Source organism: Brassica rapa, chromosome A01 (assembly GCF_000309985.2).
Source record: "Brassica rapa cultivar Chiifu-401-42 chromosome A01, CAAS_Brap_v3.01, whole genome shotgun sequence".
Lineage (NCBI taxonomy): Eukaryota > Viridiplantae > Streptophyta > Magnoliopsida > Brassicales > Brassicaceae > Brassica > Brassica rapa.
The window spans coordinates 17351082-17371618 of NC_024795.2; the positions used below are offsets into that span (position 1 = coordinate 17351082).

Genomic DNA, 20537 nt, shown 5'->3' on the forward strand with positions numbered 1-20537 from the left:
TCGGAAGCGGAAGGAATGCTTGCTGATGTGAAGGTCAAAGTCCCTGATTGGGATAAACTTGGCGAAAGTTGGCTGTGTCATGAGTAATTTCATGTTATCATCTTCTCTTTTTATGTTTTTAAGGACCACATTATGTTTGATTTTCAGTTTTTATTTTAAATGAATAAGTACTTTTGTTTCTCTTGTGTTGTTTCTTCAATTAACAACCTAAATAAAAAACTTGTTCAATGTTTTTCACTATTTTGTAATGGTTTGGCCTAGTGTTCTTGTAACTTGGTTATCTGATTTGCTTATTTGTTTTTGGAAAGCCATCCTGAATACATAAAATGATATCCAGATTATATAAATCTATCGTCTGTGAATAAATAAGTTCACATTTACTCTGTTATCGAATATCCACCGTAGCCTAGTGGCAAGCCCTTCTACTCTTAGTGTACCCTTATCACACAATAAGCCGTGTTCGATCCCCGTTGTGTATACTCACATTTTTTTCTGTTTTTAATTAAATATTCAAAAGTTATTTTCGTTTTATTATAGCTTTTGGCAAGTATAACACCCTTGGTACAACGGCTGCACACTTTGATTCATCTTTCGAGAGTTCACGAGTTCAATCAACATCAGATCACATTCTTTTTCATTTTTTTTTTGTAAACTTTAAAGGAATTTGTTTTTGGAAAGCTATCCTGAATACCTAAAATGATATCCAGATTATATAAATCTATCGTCTGTGAATAAATAAGTTCACATTTACTCTGTTATCGAATATCCACCATAGCCTAGTGGCAAGCCCTTCTACTCTTAGTGTACCCTTATCACACAATAAGCCGTGTTCGATCCCCGTTGTGTATACTTACACTTTTTTCTGTTTTTAATTAAATATTCAAAAGTTATTTTCGTTTTATTATAGCTTTTGGCAAGTATAACACCCTTGGCACAGCGGCTGCACACTTTGATTCATCTTTCGAGAGTTCACGAGTTCAATCAACATCGGATCACATTCTTTTTCATTTTTTTTTGTAAACTTTAAAGGAATTTGCTAGGCTTTGGTGCATTTTGCTTTCTCACTCTTTTTCTGGAAACCCATCCTAAAAGTACCATAAGCATTTGACAATTCATCAATACATCCTAAAAAATTTTCAATAACAATCTAAATGAAAAAAACGTTAGGGATAATTCATTACAAACTTAAACTTAAACGTTAGGGATAATTAATATCAAAGTAGAAAAACAGAGTAGAAAACAGAACAAATATGACATTTTCACTTCCTTTGACCTTCCTGGAAATCTTTATCCATAAACTGGTCGAAGATCTCACAACATAGCTTGCTTCGTAAGTCCATCGCAGTTTCATCATTTATATTAGCCATGCTCTTCAATCCCAGTGACCTGCATTCCAGCATCTTCACAACAAAAATACCACAGTTGTATGGAAATTTTGTCTTTGGAAGCCCTTCTGCAAACTTAACTTCAAATGGACTGATATCTTCGAAATTAACCTCTTCACCAAGAAGTTCCATCTTTATGGCACTAATCAACACTGTCATAAATATCCAAAATTATACAATAAATCAATCACAAACAGACAACAAAATGAATATGTAAAAATGCATCACAAGCACAAGCAGCAAGTGACAAACTTTTATTTTCTAAATTAGCTAAAATTCTTTTTTCAGGATACGCATACTTTCACAATCCTATCCATTATCAATGTAACAATATAAATTAAACTGATTTTTCTACACTGAATGATAAAATTAATAAATCACAAAAAGTTTTTACCTGCCAGTTCTTGGATTTGATTAAGAGCACGTTTGATATTTGCTTTTGGAAGACCACAATGGAAGAGTGTGATTGTGTTGTCCATCAATTGTATCTCCACCCCAATATAGTGACAGCTCAACTTATCTTCAATGACACCATATATTACATCAACATCTTCCAGCCATACCTTCTTTGGATGTATTAAACCTTTCACAAGTTCGCCTACACAGCCCTCCAATAACGTTTTTTTTTCTTATGTGGCTTCCTGACAGATTCATAAGCGTACCCAACCACTTCTAAGAATTTGACTGGTACAAAGCATGCTGCTGGAAGATTGTTGTTGCGGAACCAAGCACCTTGCTCAACCCTCTTACAATTTAGCATTTCAAATGCAACATTTATGTGCTGCCAATGTAACAATATAGTTAGAAACTTCATATAGAACTGCTATAACATGGACATCTAGCATAGCTCAACTCAACCTCTTCCTAAACATATGACACAATCAAATAGAAGACAGAACAGAGTGTTGATTACCTCTTTGTTGAGATTGTTTTCTGCATCGTCCATTTTTTGAAAGAACTCTTTTTCAATTTCTTTTCCATTGATATAAAACGGTCTGTAGTTGATAAAATTAACTAGTATCAATCGAAACTTTTACAAAATAAATTAGGAATATTTATGCGAGGACAAAAAGTTGCTTACACACGATATATGCCCCGTAGATCCATCCAGTGTGCAAGCCTTGAAAACCGAGGAAATTCAGGTGTCACAAATGGATCAATTGGAAGGATTACCTCAGGTGTTACAGGTATAGGAGGGTTTCTAGGTCGTATTGGCCTCTTCTCTTCTCGCTGTAGAAAAGGAAGCAAATCTACTGGCTGAGCATTTGCTTTCTTCTTCTTACCAACATCAGGCTTCCCCTTTAATTAAAAATAAAGACAAAAATTCAGGATCGTTTTTATCTTTATACTTGAATGCCTTCCTAATATGAAGTAAAAATATTTTTTATACCTTTTTTGCATGATCGTCTTGACTTGGTTTCACACTCTTACCCTGCTTTACTTCCATCTGTGAAACAAAACCGATATATCAAACTATTGACCTGAACTTCAATTCAAGTGGATCTTATTCATTTTTATTACCTCTTTTGCCATTTTCCCAACACCATCTTCTGATGGACCAGCTGCTTCATTTTTCTTACAAGCGACAGCCTTCGCCTTCCCCTTTTTGAATGACAAAAATTCAGATACATTTATATCTTAATTCCTAGTATGATGTATAAATATTTCATACCTTTTTATCACCATCTCCTTCACTTGGATTCACACTCTGCGTCTGCTCTTCTTCCATCTGAAAATCAATACCGAGATATTAAACAAATGACATTATTTTTCAATTCAAGTGATCCAAGGCATTTGTTTTACCTTTTTTGTCATCTCCCAAACACCATCTACCCATTTTCTTGGTTTTCGCATCTCAGAATGGTGGAAGTAAATTTGTTCTTTAGAATTGTTCAAAGAGACAAAACACGAGCCATCAAACAAAATGACTTTAACTTTTCCAGCGCACCAGGCACCATTGTCGAACGCCTCCACGTCCTGCATTAGCTCATAACTTTTCTTCGCTCCAGATCTCTCAGGTGGTGGTTGAGGACGTATTCTGTCAATTGATACACGTGTCTCAACACTCCTTTTCCTCTTCTTTTCGTCCAGAGACGGGACGGAGTACTCAACTTTCACCATCTCAACCCCATCAACCAAATATGTTGCCAACACATTTCCTGGATACCATTTATGACAAGTATTGTCATCTTGTGATGAAATCTCCACATTTGCTCCGATCTCAAAGGGATTTTGAACTCTGCTTTCTACATCCTGTGATGGTTTAGATTCAAGGATATCCAGTCATTTTGATAGTTGCTGTATATTTATTAAAGGTTTTAATGAAAGTAATACCTTATTTTGCTCTGTTAAAAGATTTCTGCGAGCTCGGGTATTTGGCTGTGTGTCGGAAATGTTTGGTGAAATGATCTCATTCATAAGCTCGTGAGTCTCCTGAATTCAGGAATGGTTGAATGAACACGTACAAGGGCTTCCAAAAATTACTTGAAAAGTCCAATTTTTTAAAGAAGGTACCTGCTGCGTCTGAATTGGAGTAAGGACTGGAGTCTCAATATTCTGTTGAGCTATTGGAGAACCAGGTGTCTCTTTCGTGATCTCATTCATAGGCTCTCGTGTATCCTGAAGTCAGGAATGGGATTATGAACACGTACAAGAACTTCCAAAAATTAATTTAAGTACAACCAAATTCATAATTTTATAAATACCAACAGTTTTCAAAATTATACTTGCCTCATTGTTAAGTTGTTCATCTGCTTGATCTGCATTGGCTTCACCTTGTCTGGAAGCCGTCTCATGAAATGGAGTTGTGTCAGTCTGTGCAAGTACAACAAAAATTAGGAAGGCAATCCTAAATATGTATAACATCTTCCAAAATTACTTGACAACTCAAAAAAAAACTGAATCAAGAACTAGATAAACATTAATTTTAATTTCCGAAAAAAAGTTACCTCATTGTTTGGAGTTTCATATGAAGTAACTCTTTGTAGTTTCTCTAGTTTTGTCACACGTTCTTTAATCTGTTTCCTGTCTTTTTCAATCAAACACAAACGATCGTTCATGATCCTTAAATTATCTCCCACCATCTCGCTGATTCTGTTGATCTTTGATTCCAAAGACTCCTCCTGATACGAAGAAGAAGCTTGACTCATCCCTCCATTCCCAAACAGTAAAGATGCTCTTCTTATTTCTTCATTAGCACCGTATAGGTCTACTGACATGTTTCGCCAATCTCTAATTTTAAACTTATAACCTCTCTTGGATAAATCGGCCATGTCATCCAGATCTTTATTAGCTTCGTCTTCCATGCAAACATCAGCTTCTGGATCATTAGAAATAGGAGGTAGGATGCATGTGACCTTAAGCTGAAACCATAAAAATAATTAGCTTTTAAATGGAGAATCATAAGGCAAAACAGAAACAAGAAAAAAATAATGTAAAAACTTACATGATCTTTGATTTCAATTAGGAGAACATCTATCAGCTGTGGAGAAGCTATTTGAAGGTACTTCTCACACAAAAATATTGGGGTAGACGGTTGAACGCTCAGAATAGGAACAACTTGACTGAATGCATACTGTAGCAAAGGTACTGACTCAAGTATCCATATAAGAAATGCCATAGGGAATCTCTCATCAGAAGCATCTTCTCTTGTGTTTCTGAGCTGCTTCTCCACGTCCTTTACTGTATGAGTACGCCCTTTTAGGAAGTCCCACTTAAATTTCTCGGTTTCCTCTCGTGGTTCTCTTGCTTCACCACTACATTTCAAACCAGTCACCATGTGGAATTCTCTTATAGAGAACCTCATTGGCTGAGCACCAAAATGGAACCATGCTTCGTGTCTCTTCACTGTCTTGATGCTTTTGGTGAGAACTGCGTGCACTATCTTAGCTGATAATTTCAAAGACCTCTCTCCAAGCTTGATCACCGGTCCCAAAAACGTCCCTCTTATTCTGTTGAACTCATCATTTCCTAGAATTTCCTTAACAGTTTTGATATAAGCAACTATCGAGTGTTGGTTTATCGATATCGTCTTCTCTGGCTCTGATCCAATCGGATACCTCAGCTCAGGCAGTGCTAGTCTTAATGGTAATGGATCTCCCATCTTGTTTCTATCCTGCGTAAACAAGAAAAATTTTATTTGTCTAAATTAATTAAAATCCAATTTTCAGGAAGGGTTTCCTGAAACAATACAAATCCTTCCTGAAGTCTATACACATGCTTTCACATGAACTAGAATTCTACCAATCATATTAGGTTAAAACGAGCAAGTCTATACACAAGCAAAAACCAGGAGACCAATCTCTCAGAAAGAAAACACACATAAGGTTGAATCTGCAACATACCTTAAAGAGATAGAGCTCTAGAAATGGTTTTTCTCGGAGAATAGAGAGAGCTCGCGTAAAAGATCGAGAGAGAGAGAGAGAGTTCTGGAGATGGGTTTTCGTCGGAGATCGAGAGATATGGAGATGAGAGAGAGATTCGAGAGGCAGAGACGAGTGAGATTCGATAAGTTTGAAACGACGAGAGTGTTGAGACGGCAAGAGTTTTGTCTTTTTTCAATCGAAATGTATTGTTTTGGAAACCTATCCTATATTAATTGGTTTAAGTATGCTTATGTAATATTCTTTAACAGATGATTCTCCTCAGACCAGCGGTTAAACCAAGGCATTTCATAACTCAAAAGTCTCTCTATCCCCGGGTTCGATATGTGGTGGATTCAAAATCAATTTTTTTTTTTTTTTGTTACAGTTTGGAGTTAAATAAAATTAAATGTAATCCATTAACAGATGATTCTTCTTGGCCTAGTGGCTAAACTCCCACACTATCCAAATACGCAAACTCTCTCCCTCTGGGTTCGATCCTTGGTGGTTCTAAATTTTTGTTGTCTGTAAACATCACAATTTTAAGCTTACCATATACATGTCCAATCCTTAGTATATAATCTCATTTCATTCTTTTTTACATTTGAAACACTTAACTTTTTTTCTGGAAACCCATCCAGAAACATTATTTTTAACCTTCCAAGATATATGATACCCAAAAAAAATACTTGATATCCTTCCAATCTTTCTTATGTAACCAGACGCCAACAACATAACAAAATAAACAGTCATAACTAAAACCGAGTCTTAACTAAAACAAAAAATGTTTTCATGCATCATTCTCATTTCCCAAAGCTCTCATCCACAAATTGGTTGAAGATCTCACAAGACAAGGCTCTCCTTAGCTCCAATGCATTGTCATCATTAATCTTTGTCATGTCTCCTATCTTCAATGACTGGCACTCCAGAATCTTGACAAGAAATATCCCACAGTTGAAAGGATGTTTTGTCTTGGGTAAACCTTGTGCCTGCTCAATCTCAAATGGAATCATCTTCACTTTATCTACCTCATCACCAGAAGATTCCACCAGCAGATTAGAAATCAACACTGTCATATTTAAAAATCAATATCAAGATAGAATCAGTTGAATATTTCAAACCAAGAAACAGTTGAATACATCAAATACAAATTGTTTATACATACCTGCCAACTTTTTCACTTGAGGAATATCAATGCTGTTGCTTTCCTTTTGAAAACAATCATATACTGTGATTCTTTTCTTCTTCAAATGAATTTCCATCCCAATCCAGACATTGCTTTTTTTTCCAAGAGTAATCCCATACACAACATCAACATCTTCTCCCCATGTCTTCTCTGGATATACCTTCCCTCTCACAGTATCTTTAAATAAATCGTTGAAAATCTTTTTACCTTTGACCTTTTCTTTCTTGTAAGCCAAATCATCAGAGAGCAAGCAATGCAAGAACTCCATAGGTAGGAAGCACGCCTTTGGAATCTTGTAGTTGTGGAACCAAGCAGCATTCTCATTTCTTCTGCAATTTAGCATTGCAAAGGCTCCATCAATGTGCTGCAAAAAAAAGGCAAACATTATCTAATTTGTTACTATATAATTCATGAAACTAAACAAATCCTTCCTGAATTTTTTTTTAAAAAAAAAGCTCAAGGCAAGAACATATGTAAATAAATTACCTCTTTCTTAAGGTCCTTTTTTGCATTTTCCATGCTTTGAAAGAAAGATTTCCTTATCTTATTATCATTGATTGATAGGGACCTGCAGTCGATTAAAGATACAAAGGAATTACCAAACCTCTTATACATAAATATAAGAATATATAGACAAGGACAGAAACATGCTTACGTTTCATGCATGCCGGGCTTTAATGTCATCCAATTTTGAAGCCTTGAAAGCTTATGTTCCGCAGGAGTTGAAAACGGATCAACTGCAGGTATAATCTCAGGTATTACAGTTAAAGCCGGATTTCTGTCAGACTTGAATGGAGTTTTTGTGTCTCTAGATCGTTTAGGCACCCTCTCGCTCCTTCTTAGGAAAACATTATCCATTCCTGAATTTTGTGATGAGGCAGCAGCTTTCCTTTTCTTATCAGGCTTCACCTTTAATCAAACAATAGACACCAAGCAAAATATTATCAAATTTGTTGCAATCGGAATTTCTGGAAACCATTCCTGAAACTAAAATGTATGTATATCAAACAATTCACGTGAAGTATAATTCTAGTTATGATTTACCTTATCTGCCATCTTCCAGACTCCATCTTTCCATTCTCTATGAATTCGCAAATCTGAATGTTTGAATAGAATAGTTTCCATAGAAGTATAGAGACACACCGAGTATGTGTTATCACCAAGTACCATGCTAATTTGTCCGCTGCTCCAGCCATTGTTGTAAAAGGCTTCTACCTTATCCATCATCTCAAAGGATTTTTGGTCACTAGTTGGTGTTGCAGGACGTATTTTGTCAGCCGTGATAGTATCCTGAAGTTTCTGAAGTCTATGTTGGTCTGTGAAGAGTGTCGTGTACTCAACTGTCAGCTCCTCTAGTCCTTCACACAGTTTAAGATCAACAACCTTTCCTGGATACCATATTTCGTCATCAGTAGACAAAATCTCAACCTCTGCGCCTATTTGAAAGTGAGCTAGAAGCCTGCTTACTTCAACCTATTAAAAATGAAGATTCAGTAACATCAGCGGTTTTAAATTGTTAGAATAATAATTAAAGATCAAATATACTCGATGCATACCTCGTTTGTTTCTGAAAAATCTATAGCACTTGTCTGAAGATGCTCTGTTTGCTGAGTAATAGGCGGCATCTTCGAAACATCTGTGGAAACTAGCTCAGTAGTAGGTTCTGTAGTATCCTTGAGATTTTCTTCTGCTTGATTCTGCTCTGATGGTGTCTCATCGGATTGATCTCCCTCACTTGTCTGAAGGTGCTGTGTTTGCGGAGTAAGAGGCTGTGTCTTCGAAACATCTGTGGAAACTAGCTCAGTAGTAGGTTCTGTAGTATCCTTGAGATATTCTTCTGCTTGATTCTTTCTGCTTGATTGTGTATGCTCTCCTTCACTTGTAGAAAAATATTGGGTCGCAGTTTCTGTCTCACTCTATAAGACAAAAGTAAATGGTAAGAGTTAGTTGAATAGAAAAATATTACATAAACATTTTAAATATTTCTTCTTACCAAAGCATTCTTATTTTCTTCAATAACTAGTGCAATTAGTGAAGACAATGGAGAGGAAGGTGTGTGATGCACAGCATGTAATAACAGTAAAATAAAAGAGGTAGTTATGAAGAAGTTTCTACAATTTAAAATTCAAGTTGTACTTATGAAAGACATTTCTATGCTTACCTTTTTATTGTTTGCTGAAATGATCTCAGGCAATGGCAGTGTAGCCTCATACGTTTCCTCTGTTACCGTCTGCAAAAAAAAACAAAAAAAAGTCAGGTAGGGGATCAAAAACACGTACAAAACCTTTCAAACATTACTTGAAATCTCCAAGATTTTTGAACATTTACCTGCTGTTTCTGAATTGGAGTAAAAACTTGAGCCTCAATACTCTTTGGAGATATTGGAGAAGAAGGTGTCTCATTCATTTCCAGTGTTTCTTTTTGCAAAACTTGAGTCTGAGCAGCAGGTGACTCAATCACAATCTGCAAAAAATATCAGGAAAGGCCATCATGAATACATTCAATTATAATTTCTAGAGTAAATATTACCTCATCATCTGGTTTTCCTTCTTCTTGATTAGTTTTGGGTGGCGTTTCATCAGTAGAGGTTTGTGTTTCCCTCTGCCAAAAATTAGAAAGGTCTATATATGTAAATCACCCAAAACTAATTGTAAACTCCAACTGTCATTGAGCATATACCTCTTTTGTCAGATTAGGAGTAAAAACTTGAGTATCAAGGGCAGGCGTGTCATCCGATGGCTCTCTCTCAATCTGTAAAAATTATCACGAAGTCAATCCAGAGTACGTTCTAAAGCTTCCAAACATTAACTTAAAAATCCAAGATTTTTTTTGACCATGTACCTGCTGAGTCTGACTTGGAGTATAAACGGGAGTTTCAATACTCTTTGGAGCTATTGGAGAAGAAGGTGTCTCATTCATTTCTACTGTTTCTTTCTGCAAAACTTGACTCTGACTAGCAGGTGACTCACTTGTTAATTTCTCTCTCACAATCTGCAAAAAAATATCAGGAATGGCCATCATGAATACATTCAACTATAATTTCTAGAATAAATATTACCTCATCATCTGGTTTTCCATCTTGATTAGGATTGGATGGCCTCTCATCGGTAGACGTTTCTGTTTCTTTCTGTCAAAAATCAGAAAAGCCTTTATATGTAAAAAAAAATCACCCAAAACTAATTTGTAAACTCCAACTGTGAAAACAATATCATTGAGCATATACCTCTTTTGTCAGATTAGGAGAGAATACTTGAGTATCAAGGGCAGGAGTTTCATCATCTGATTCATTCATTGTCTCCTGCAAAAATCAAGAATGCATTCTAGAATATGTACAAAAGCTTCCAAATATTACTTCAAAACTCAACAATATTTTATTGGTTACATACCTCATTTGTCAAATTAGGCTGTTGAGACATTGGAGATAAAGGCGTCTCACTCGATGGTTGCGTGTAATCCTGCAAAAATCAGGAAGGCATTCAGGATTTTGTACAAGAATTTCCAAATATTTTCTTAAAAATTTTTGAGCATATACCTCATTTTGTTGAGACTTTGGAGATGCAGCTGATTCAATCATTGTCTCCTGCAAAAATCAGGAATGCATTCAAGAAGTACAAAAGCTTTCCAAATATTACTTCAAAACTCAACAATATTTATTGGTTACATACCTCATGTGTCAAATTAGGCTGTTGAGACATTGGAGATAAAGGTGTCTCACTCGATGGTTGCGTGTGAGACATTGGAGATAAAGGTGTCTCACTCGATGGTTGCGTGTGAGACATTGGAGATAAAGGTGTCCCACTGGATCGCTGTTTGTCAAATATTAGGAAGGCATTCAAGAATATGTACAAGATCTTCCAAAAAATACTTGAAAATGCAAATGTAAAAGAAGATGTTTTGAGAATTTACCTTTTGTGTCACGTTAGTGGGAAAAACATTGTTGTTTCCTTCCAACTCTGACACACGAGCTCTAAGATGTATGTTTTCTTCTTCCAGTAATGACATTCGATCCTTCATGCTCTTCAGATTCTCCTCCATTACCGTGATGATCCTGTTCACTTTTTCATTTACTGAATCCTCATCAATCGGAGTAGAAGCTTGGCCAGTCTCCTTATTTGCCATCATTTGAATAAGAGCATCCAATGTGTCAAATGTGTCTACACACCTATTTTCCCAGTCATCGGCTGTAATCTTGTACCCTTTCTTTGTTACATCTTTCACTGTTTCCAGCTCGTCACTATATTTGTCTTCAATGGAGATATCATCTTCTGGATCATGAGGAATAGAAGGTAGTATGCAATGGACCTTCAGCTGAGAGTATTTAAAAAAAGACCAATGAGAAACATATTAAAAAGAAGAAGCCAAATAAACTGAGAAACATATACTTGGAAAAGCTTACCTTTGAATCAGCTTCAACCTGTAAAACCCTATCAAGTGATGGATTCTCTACCTCAGTGTATTTTTCACACAAGTAAGTCGGCCCAGGAACCTCAACTGTTGGTACACACTTACTGAACTTATTCCTTAGCAAAGGAATCGACTCTAGTATCCAAAGAAGGAATACTAGAGGATAACCTTGCAACTCAAATTTGGATTTATTCTCCAAATGATTCGCGACAGCGTTTTGAATTGACTTCAGGAGCACAATGTAAGCCTCTTTTCCCCATGGATATGTCATATCCTGTGCATTTTTCGCATATTCCAAAGGAAAACTCCCTCCTTTGCTCTTCCGCAATAATATGCTCTCTACCAGGATGAGCATTGCGAGGCATACTCTCTCCTCAGAAGCATCTTCTCTTGTGTTTCTGAGCTGGTCCACCACGTCACTTAACTTATGACTACGCCCCTTTAGCAATTCCCAATTAAATCTCTCGGTTTCCCTTCGTGGTCCTTCTAATGCACCACTACATTTCAAGCCTGTCATCATATGAAATTCTCTTATAGAGAACCTCATTGGCTGCGCACCGAAATGGAACCAGGCTTCATTCTCCTTGACAGAAACGATGCTTCTAGTGAGAATGGCGTAGACTATCTTTGCTGATAACTTCAATCCTCTCTCACTGAGCTTCATTACAGGTCCCAGAAATGATCCTCGGACTCTTATCATCTCATCTGGTTTTAGGATGCTTTTGACAATAGAGATATACTCTGAACCAGAGTATTGGTTGATTGCTGACTTTTCCTTTGGCTGTGAACCAATAGGATACTTCAGCTCTGGCAGTGCTAGTTTTAGAGGTACTGAATCTCCCATCTTGTTTCTATCCTGCGTAGACAAGAAAAAAAAATCCAATTTTCAGGAAGGGTTTCCTGAAACAATACAAATCCTTCCTGAAGTCTATACACATGCTTCACATGAACTAGAATTCTACCAATCAATTACGTTAAAACGAGCAAGTCTATACACAAGCAAAAACCAGGAGACCAATCTCTCAGAAAGAAAACACACATAAGGTTGAATCTGCAACATACCTCAAAGAGATGATTACGCTCCAACACTTTGTGTTCCCAAATTCAAAGTCTTTCATTTGCTTCGCTGGTTAATAAGAAAGAGTAACAAACAAAAAAATCAAAACGCAAGCTTCCCAATTTTAATTCAAAAACCCTAATTTTAAAAGTTACCGATTTGAGAGTAGAGAGTGTGACGCTGATGATTAGATAGCCGGAGAAGATGATTAGCGAGCCGGAGAAGATGATTAGCGAGCCGGAGAAGATGATTAGCGAGCCGAAGAAGATGACTAGCGATCCGAGAAGATGATTCCCGAGCCGGAGACGACGATTCCCGAGTCGGAGAAGATGATTCCCGAGCCGGAGACGACGATTCCCGAGTCGGAGACGACAATGCCGGTGAGGGTTTGAAGATTCCCGAGAGGAGACGACACGATTCGCGATCGAAGGAAATGAAATGTTTTTTTTATTCTTATAACAAAGGGTATAAGGGTAAATTACCCCTTTAATGAAACCTATTTTTGTGACTTCTGATCCTGAGTGCTATTTTTGGGACATAAACTTCAAAAGGTGCTATTATTGACAATTGCCCTTCCTTTATTGTTATATAATTTATCTGATCTAGTTCCAACTGATTTAATGATTTCGTTTTCGTGAAATTTTATTTGTCTTGTTATTGGTTCAAATATTGGAGTGGTTACAGATGAAAATGGATGTTGAGTACTTTGGTTAAATTTATCCAATTTATTATTTTCATAAGTAGTTATTTTATTGTCTATGGTGTCTGCTTGTTTAGAAACTGTATAATATAACTGACTTTGGTAATTATTTTGTTGATATATTGATTTAGTATCTTGTAAAATTAATGGGTCTTTGTCATCCTTATTAGCTCCAGTTTTAAAAGATGTGGTTATTATTTCTTGATTTGAGGTATTTGTTTTTAAATATTCTAATAGTGGATGAATTGATTTAATCTTATTACCATCTACTTGTTCCCATACTTGACGGGTGGTGCTTGTGTGGGGGAGACTTCTTCTAACCGAGTGGAGTTCAATTAGATTACCATTTTTTCGCCTACTACGGATCCCATACCACCCCTCATATTAATTGTTTTAATGGGTAATTGATATTATAGGCGAATGAATATGTTTCAATCCATATAAAAATGGAATATTTATTTCTTTTAGCATCATGCAATTATACCATCTTTATATATAAAGTTACATTTTTCTCTTCTTATGACAAGTGGCAAGGGGATTTGATGACATATGTCCTTCGTATATTTCTTTTTTTTTACATTTTAAGTTCTTTTTCGTATAGATTATTGCAATTTATCCAAGTACTTTCTAAGTATGCACTATTTACTCTCTCTCTCTCTCTCTCTCTCAAACGCTCCATGCAAGAAGAAAACCCACCGGTGAAGAATCTATTGTCACCGGCCCAGAGGTGCCATCCTTTCCTTTCAGCTTGTTTTTCATTTTCTTCTCTCTCCACCGTTTCTCTCCCTGTCGATATGTGTGTTGTTCTGAATCTTTGGTGATTCAACGAAAGCTTAACGTCAAAGGTGACTCTTTCCGAGGGCTTGGAGGAATACGAGACTGACTGCGGAGCAGTGGTAGTGATGGAGGTTGGCTTTTAGAGGCTAAAGTGTGACTCCAGATCGTATTTCCCCCCCCCCCCCGGCGATCCCTCCACGACGACGGCGGTGCGTGACTCAGTGGAGCACCTTCTCCAACGTGGATAGTCACCTTCTCCAACGTGGATATCCCCTCCCTAACGACGCGGACGTGGTGGTGGAAAATGGTCCTTTCCTCGGTTCTCGGGGAAGGCATGTCGCAAAGGCTATCTTTATATATAAAGTTAGCTTTTTCTCTTCTTATGACAAGTGGCAAGGGGATTTGATGACATGTGTCCTTCGTATATTTCTTTTTTTTTTACATTTTAAGTTCTTTTTCGTATAGATTATTGCAATTTATCCAAGTACTTTCTAAGTATGCACTATTTACTCTCTTAATATTAACCATTGTTGTATAAAATTTTATAATTTATTTTATTGGTCACTAAAATTAAAGATGAATAAAGAAATAAATAAATATTTTAAAAAAAATTTTAAAGATGAAGCATAAGAAGATGAAGCAAATAGGAAAATGTCTAAGCAAATGGATTTCCTGTGCAAGGTATAACATATATCTACTCCTATTCTGATTCCAATTAAAAGATGTTATTGTCTTCGAATCTTAGCATAAAATACGTTCCCGTTAGTACAGAAAAAGTTTTTCCCCGTAACACTTTTTTCCTCTCTCTCTCTCTCTCTCTCGCTCTCTCTCTCCTCTCTCTCTCTCTCTCTCTCTCTCTCTCCTCTCTCTCTCTCTCTCCTCTCTCTCTCTCTCTCTCTCTCTCTCTCAAACGCTCCATGCAAGAAGAAAACCCACCGGTGAAGAATCTATTGTCACCGGCCCAGAGGTGCCATCCTTTCCTTTCAGCTTGTTTTTCATTTTCTTCTCTCTCCATCGTTTCTCTCCCTGTCGATATGTGTGTTGTTCTGAATCTTTGGTGATTCACCGAAAGCTTAACGTCAAAGGTGACTCTTTCCGAGGGCTTGGAGGAATACGAGACTGACTGCGGAGCAGCGGTAGTGATGGAGATTGGCTTTTAGAGCTAAAGTGTGACTCCAGATCTTATTTCCCCCCCCCGGCGATCCCTCCACGACGACGGCGGTGCGTGACTCAGTGGAGCACCTTCTCCAACGTGGATATCCCCTCCCTAACGACGCGAACGTGGTGGTGGAAAATGGTCCTTTCCTCGGTTCTCGGGGAAGGCATGTCGCAAAGGCTTCAAGTCGTCGGAGTTGTCAACCGGTGGGAGGAGCTTTGTAGTAGGTACGTGGTGGCTCTTTTGTCTCGTCGGCGGTACAGACCCACATTTTTGGACGCCATGTCTGCTGAGACGGGTCCATTTGCTGTTGCTGGTTGGTCAAGGCTCGCTTTTTTCAGTACGGAATAGTTCCATCGCAGTGAGGCATTAGAGCTCGATGACGCTTGGTCAAGTTGGGATTGCACCATTCGGTGAAGAAGCTTTGGTCCGAAAGCTGAACTCTCATTATATGGCGGCTATTGCTCATATTAAAATGTTTTTTCCTTACTAGAACTAGTTACTCTTGGGTGTTAGTGTTTATTTATTGCAATAATCTATACGAAAAAGAACTTAAAATGTAAAAAAAAAAGAAATATACGAAGGACACATGTCATCAAATCCCCTTGCCACTTGTCATAAGAAGAAAAAAAGCTAACTTTATATATAAAGATTGCAATTTATCCAAGTACTTTCTAAGTATGCACTATTTACTCTCTTAATATTGAGGCGATTTAGGGTTTCCATGATTTCACGACGATGGGATCCTGGAAATGGAGGCGGCGAACGGGCGGACTTTCAGGAAAAGCAAGGCACAGAGTGGGGGATCTCAGTTTCGGCGATGTTATCGAATCTCAAGGGATTTGATTTGGATTTACGGAATGGATATTTTGGAAACTTAAGGAAGATATGCGGTTCAGAGATCTCGTTTACGATTTCGATCATCATCAAGACGAAATCGAAGAGATCTACAGGTTTTGAGTCTGACGGGTGGAATATTCTGTATTTTTTCTCTATTAAGGAAAATGGGGGAAGTACAGAATCGATATGGAGGTTTGGGATCTCTTGTGTTATGATATCAAGATTCTATGGAGAAGATTGGAAACGAGATTTCACAAAGAATATCATTTGGAGATATATGGAATTAAAGGGGATCAATCTTGGCTCGGGTATTTGGAAAATGGGAATTACTATAAAGGGGATATTGGGTCTGTGTTTTATTGGAACTCATCGATTCAATCATTTACGCTTTTTTACAGAACAAAACAACATCTTTTTCTCATTGTGTTCATCATGACACAGGGGCAGTTAGTGGGTAACAGTGGGGTTATGAAGGAAGGTGAGAGTGCTCGAAAGAGACTGAAGATTACGGTGCCTCATTTCGACAACTCGGCGCTAATCAAAACCTACTCCAAGACTCTGATTGGAAGGTGCATGAATCCTCCAGAGCAAGACATGAAGGCTTTGATTCAGAATGTACCTAAGATATGGAAATTGGAGGATCGGGTGGTTGGAACAGATTTGGGGTTTGGCATGTTTCAGTTTGATTTTGAAACGGAGCATGATATTGATGGGGTCATGAAAATGCAGCCTTATCATTTTGATTATTGGATGCTTGCTTTGGCGCGGTGGCAACCAAAGAAGAATCACCTATTTCCCTCCGAAATCACATTTTGGGTTCGAGTGATTGGTGTTCCAATGGAGTTCAGGACGGTACCAACTTTTGAAAGTCTGGGAGAGGCGCTTGGACGATTGGTGGCAGTGGATGTGGAACATTGTAGAGTCCAGGTGGTGGTGGATGCGTTTCAAGAATTATGCTTCGAAACCACTTTGGATTTCAAAGGGGGAGAGTTCTACGATGGAGAGGAAGCAAAGATCTCGTTGAGGTATGAGAAGCTGTTCGGGTATTGTGATGTTTGCTCGAGTCTCTGCCATAAAGGAGAACTATGTCCTCTGTCAAAGAAGACTACCGTGAAGGCGAGTCCAGAGAAGAGAAGGGAAGATCGAGAAGGGAATGGGGGTTGGTATGATGGGGGGAAGCATGACGACAGAGCACGGAGCTATAAGGGGGTAGTTATCAATGGTGCTCCGAAACAACAACATAAAGAGCGAGATGGGCGTGACTACTTTGGGAAGGGTAAGGGCAAGATGGCTGATGAGAATGCCTTGAAATGGGTTAAAGCGGCTGATAGAGGGAACAAGGGATTCTCTAATGGCCATAAAGGCTACCGAGGAGATGGGGAGGGCTCGAGGTACATAAGTTCCCGAAGAGATGAGACTCAGGTGGAGGCTCATGAGGGCCATGTAAGGGCTGTATCAGGACAAACAGGGGCTCTGCAGGTTCATGACACAGTAAGGAGTGAAGCGAAGGAAGATGGAGAGATCAGTGAGCCTGTGGTGGTTGACAAAACCCTTCCTTCTCAAGAATTCCACGAACAACTCGTCAAGACTCAGACGTTGGGTACAGAAGCTATATCAGATCCCATGGAGGTGGAGAAGGGACTACAAATGATTCAGGATTTGGTGGAGAAACAACCGGTCCTGGAGGATGATAAGGTGATGAATATGGACGAGTTTCGAGCTGTCTTTTTGGAGCATGGAATTGATTTGGATGCGGCAGACGATTTACCAGATGTTTCTGATAGTGAGCTGGAGGAGATGATGAAGGAACAGGAGGAGGGTGATACCACCCAGAGGGAGATGGATATAGGAACCAACGCTGAGGAGAAGGAACAGGTTGATGAAGCAACAGGGAAGAAGCATGTTTCTCGTAAGAGACAGCTTAAGGTTCCGTTGGGTACAGCAGTGAGCACGAAGATGAGGATTGCCTCTGCGCTTGCTTCACCGCGTAAACGAGCTCCGATCAAGACAGGATCACGCCATGGAGATAACGGCAAGCAGCAGGAAAGTAAGGGACCCTCAATCCCGAAGAGTGGAATGCCAAAACCATAGTTTTATGATTCAAGTTTTCTCTTTTGTTTTAATTTGGCGGGGTTTTAATTTTTGTATGGGGTTTTATCTTTTTAAAATAAGCTCTAGGAGCAAGTATGGTTTGGTTGGTTCAAATGGTTGCATGGTTTTTTTTAGCGGTTTGCTTTTAAGGTGTTCTCTTTGTTCTTTTAATCTTATGTGGTTTGGGAATACAAAGGAATTTTCAGAGATTGGACAATTGGTTTATGTTAGATGGTTTTCAATAGTTAACCTACAGGTACCTTTTAGCATAATGGTGTTAGTTAAATTATCTGGAGAGGACTTTTGGAATACATGGTTCAAATGGATAGGTGATGGGGTGGTTTTAGAGGCTATGAGGGTTACGGGTGTGGCTCAAGATCAGTATGAACAAATGCTTGTGATTTTGATTCTTATATTCACAGTAGTGACTTTTTTAAAGTTCATTTCGGGCGATTCTTATTTTGAGACTTTTTTAAACGCTCTATCTAAGGACGTTATGGTAAGAATCAGCAGTGGAGGTTCGAAGAGATTTTATTCAAACTTGTATTGCTTTGGAGATGTTGATTTTTGTGAACTGCGAGTGATAAGATTCTGGATGACATGGGCTTATGTTAACGGATTTCCTTGGATGATTTGGAGATCAGGATTCTTGAGAATGAAGTTCATTTCGGGTGTTTTGAGGGGGTCCCGGTCACTGAATCAAAGTTATACTATTAATGGTTATTGGAATGTGGCTTTACGTCACGGTGTGATGGAATTATATGGGGGTTTCGTATTTTGGAATATTGGAATTTCTTGGCCTTTGGGTAACATCAAACCTGAATCCTGTTGCTTGTACGAGCATTTTAAAAATATTTTTTTATGAAAATAATAAGTTGGAATTGCAGAGGATTGGGAAGTCACTGGACCATAAGTTATCTCAAACAAATAAGGAATAAATATAAACCAGATTTTTTATTCTTATCAGAGACGAAACAGGAGTTTGATTTTGTTCAAAAATTTCAATCTCACTTTGGATATGATTGTTTGGTTACTGTGGATCCGAATGGGAGAAGTGGTGGTTTGGCTCTTTACTATAACAATGAGTATCAAGTTAAAATATTATACTCTAGTAATAGAATGATTGACATAGAGGCGGTGTCTAATGGGAAACAAGTCTTTCTTTCCTTTGTTTATGGAGATCCGGTTCAAAACCTAAGAGAACAGGTATGGGAACGTTTAACTCGATACGGATTAGCACGATCTGAACCCTGGTTTATTATTGGTGATTTAAATGAAATAACTGGGAATCATAAAAAGATGGGGGGTCTCTACGAAGTGCTGCTTCTTTTATCCCTTTCAATAATATGATCAGGAATAGTGGTTTACTGGAATTTCCGGCTCGGGGTAATAAGATGTCATGGCAAGGACGGAGAGGCAAAGGGAAAGGAGCTTTCACAGTCAGATGTCGATTGGATAGAGCCTTGGCTAATGAGGAATGGCATACTCTCTTTCCATACTCTTATACTGAATATTTGAGATTGGTGGGATCAGATCATCGACCTGTGGTAGCCATTTTGGAAGATAAAGTACCAGGAAGGAAAAGAGGACAGTTTAGGTTTGATAAACGATGGATTGGTCAAGAAGGGCTTATGGAATCAATAGTATCAGGATGGACAGAAAATCGGGAAGGCCATTCAGAGGTTTTCACTACAAGGATTGATAATTGTCGTCATGAAATTTCATCATGGCGGAAAAATAATCAACCTTATGGAAAAGATAAAATTCAGAGTCTCCAAAATGCGTTGGAGGAAGTACAAACAGATAATAATAGGTCACAGGAGGATATTATCGAGATTTCTAGGAAATTACAAGAGGCATATAAGGATGAAGAGGAATATTGGCATCAGAAGAGTAGAAATATGTGGTATTCATCTGGGGACCTAAATACTAAGTTTTACCATGCTCTGACAAAGCAACGTCGGGTCAGAAACAAAATAGTAGGCCTCCATGATGAAGCGGGTAATTGGGTCACAGAAGAGAACGGTGTTGAGAAGGTTGCAGTGGATTATTTTGAGGATTTATTTAAATCAACAAATCCAAGGGAGTTTGATAGTTTTTTGGAGGAGATAGGTCCATCTATTTCCCCTCAGATGAATCAAATGTTACTGCAGAGAGCAACGGAGGAAGAAGTTCGACAAGCATTATTTATGATGCATCCGGAGAAAGCGCCTGGGCCAGATGGAATGACGGCCCTTTTTTCCAGCATTCTTGGAACGTCATCAAGAAGGATGTGGTTGAGCTGGTCAATAATTTTTTGGTTACAGGTGATATGGATTCACGGTTAAACATAACCAATATTTGTATGATTCCTAAAATAGAGAGGCCAACAAGGATGACAGAAATTCGACCGATAAGCCTATGTAATGTCGGTTACAAGATCATTTCAAAAGTTCTCTGTCAAAGATTAAAAAATTGTCTTCCCCATCTTATTTCGGAGACACAATCGGCTTTTGTGGCAGGAAGGTTAATATCGGATAATATTCTTATTGCGCAGGAAATGTTTCATGGTCTGCGAACCAACAAATCCTGTCAAAATAA

General features: G+C 38.1%; 4 protein-coding genes across 6 annotated transcripts; 1 reads left to right on the forward strand and 3 right to left on the reverse strand.

Annotated features, from left to right (window-relative positions):
* Positions 1 to 230: 230 nt before the first annotated feature.
* Positions 231 to 5761, reverse strand: LOC117127397. The gene is made up of 12 exons (XM_033277603.1): positions 4831 to 5761; positions 4334 to 4747; positions 4116 to 4199; positions 3900 to 4004; positions 3720 to 3818; positions 3189 to 3638; positions 3058 to 3114; positions 2907 to 2987; positions 2776 to 2832; positions 2467 to 2684; positions 2299 to 2380; positions 231 to 2166 (listed from the first exon to the last, which is right to left on the reverse strand). Exons 1-12 carry the CDS (start codon positions 5485 to 5487, stop codon positions 1984 to 1986), a joined length of 2487 nt encoding a protein of 828 aa, XP_033133494.1. The 5' UTR covers positions 5488 to 5761; the 3' UTR covers positions 231 to 1983.
* Positions 5762 to 6112: 351 nt separating this feature from the next.
* On the reverse strand, positions 6113 to 8998 carry LOC117127456 (DUF724 domain-containing protein 6-like). The gene is made up of 7 exons (XM_033277855.1): positions 8926 to 8998; positions 8489 to 8848; positions 7977 to 8405; positions 7588 to 7841; positions 7419 to 7500; positions 6912 to 7296; positions 6113 to 6815 (listed from the first exon to the last, which is right to left on the reverse strand). The coding sequence occupies exons 2-7, from the start codon at positions 8555 to 8557 to the stop codon at positions 6550 to 6552; spliced, it is 1485 nt and encodes a 494-aa protein (XP_033133746.1). The 5' UTR covers positions 8558 to 8848; positions 8926 to 8998; the 3' UTR covers positions 6113 to 6549.
* Positions 8843 to 12238, reverse strand: LOC117125695. 3 transcript variants are annotated; one of them, XM_033278154.1, is made up of 7 exons: positions 10156 to 10687; positions 9991 to 10059; positions 9774 to 9923; positions 9612 to 9683; positions 9462 to 9533; positions 9261 to 9395; positions 8843 to 9162 (listed from the first exon to the last, which is right to left on the reverse strand). In XM_033278154.1, exons 1-7 carry the CDS (start codon positions 10222 to 10224, stop codon positions 9058 to 9060), a joined length of 672 nt encoding a protein of 223 aa, XP_033134045.1. In that variant the 5' UTR covers positions 10225 to 10687; the 3' UTR covers positions 8843 to 9057. The 3 variants fall into 3 exon arrangements, 1 of the variants encoding a protein (XP_033134045.1); XR_004450565.1 differs by lacking the exons at positions 8843 to 9162; positions 9261 to 9395 and adding an exon at positions 10839 to 12238 and having other exon boundaries at positions 9424 to 10738; XR_004450566.1 differs by lacking the exons at positions 8843 to 9162; positions 9261 to 9395 and having other exon boundaries at positions 9424 to 9683; positions 9774 to 12238.
* Positions 12239 to 12680: 442 nt separating this feature from the next.
* Positions 12681 to 17979, forward strand: LOC117127435. The gene is made up of 2 exons (XM_033277781.1): positions 12681 to 15979; positions 16308 to 17979. The coding sequence occupies exon 2, from the start codon at positions 16335 to 16337 to the stop codon at positions 17955 to 17957; it is 1623 nt and encodes a 540-aa protein (XP_033133672.1). The 5' UTR covers positions 12681 to 15979; positions 16308 to 16334; the 3' UTR covers positions 17958 to 17979.
* Positions 17980 to 20537: the final 2558 nt, after the last annotated feature.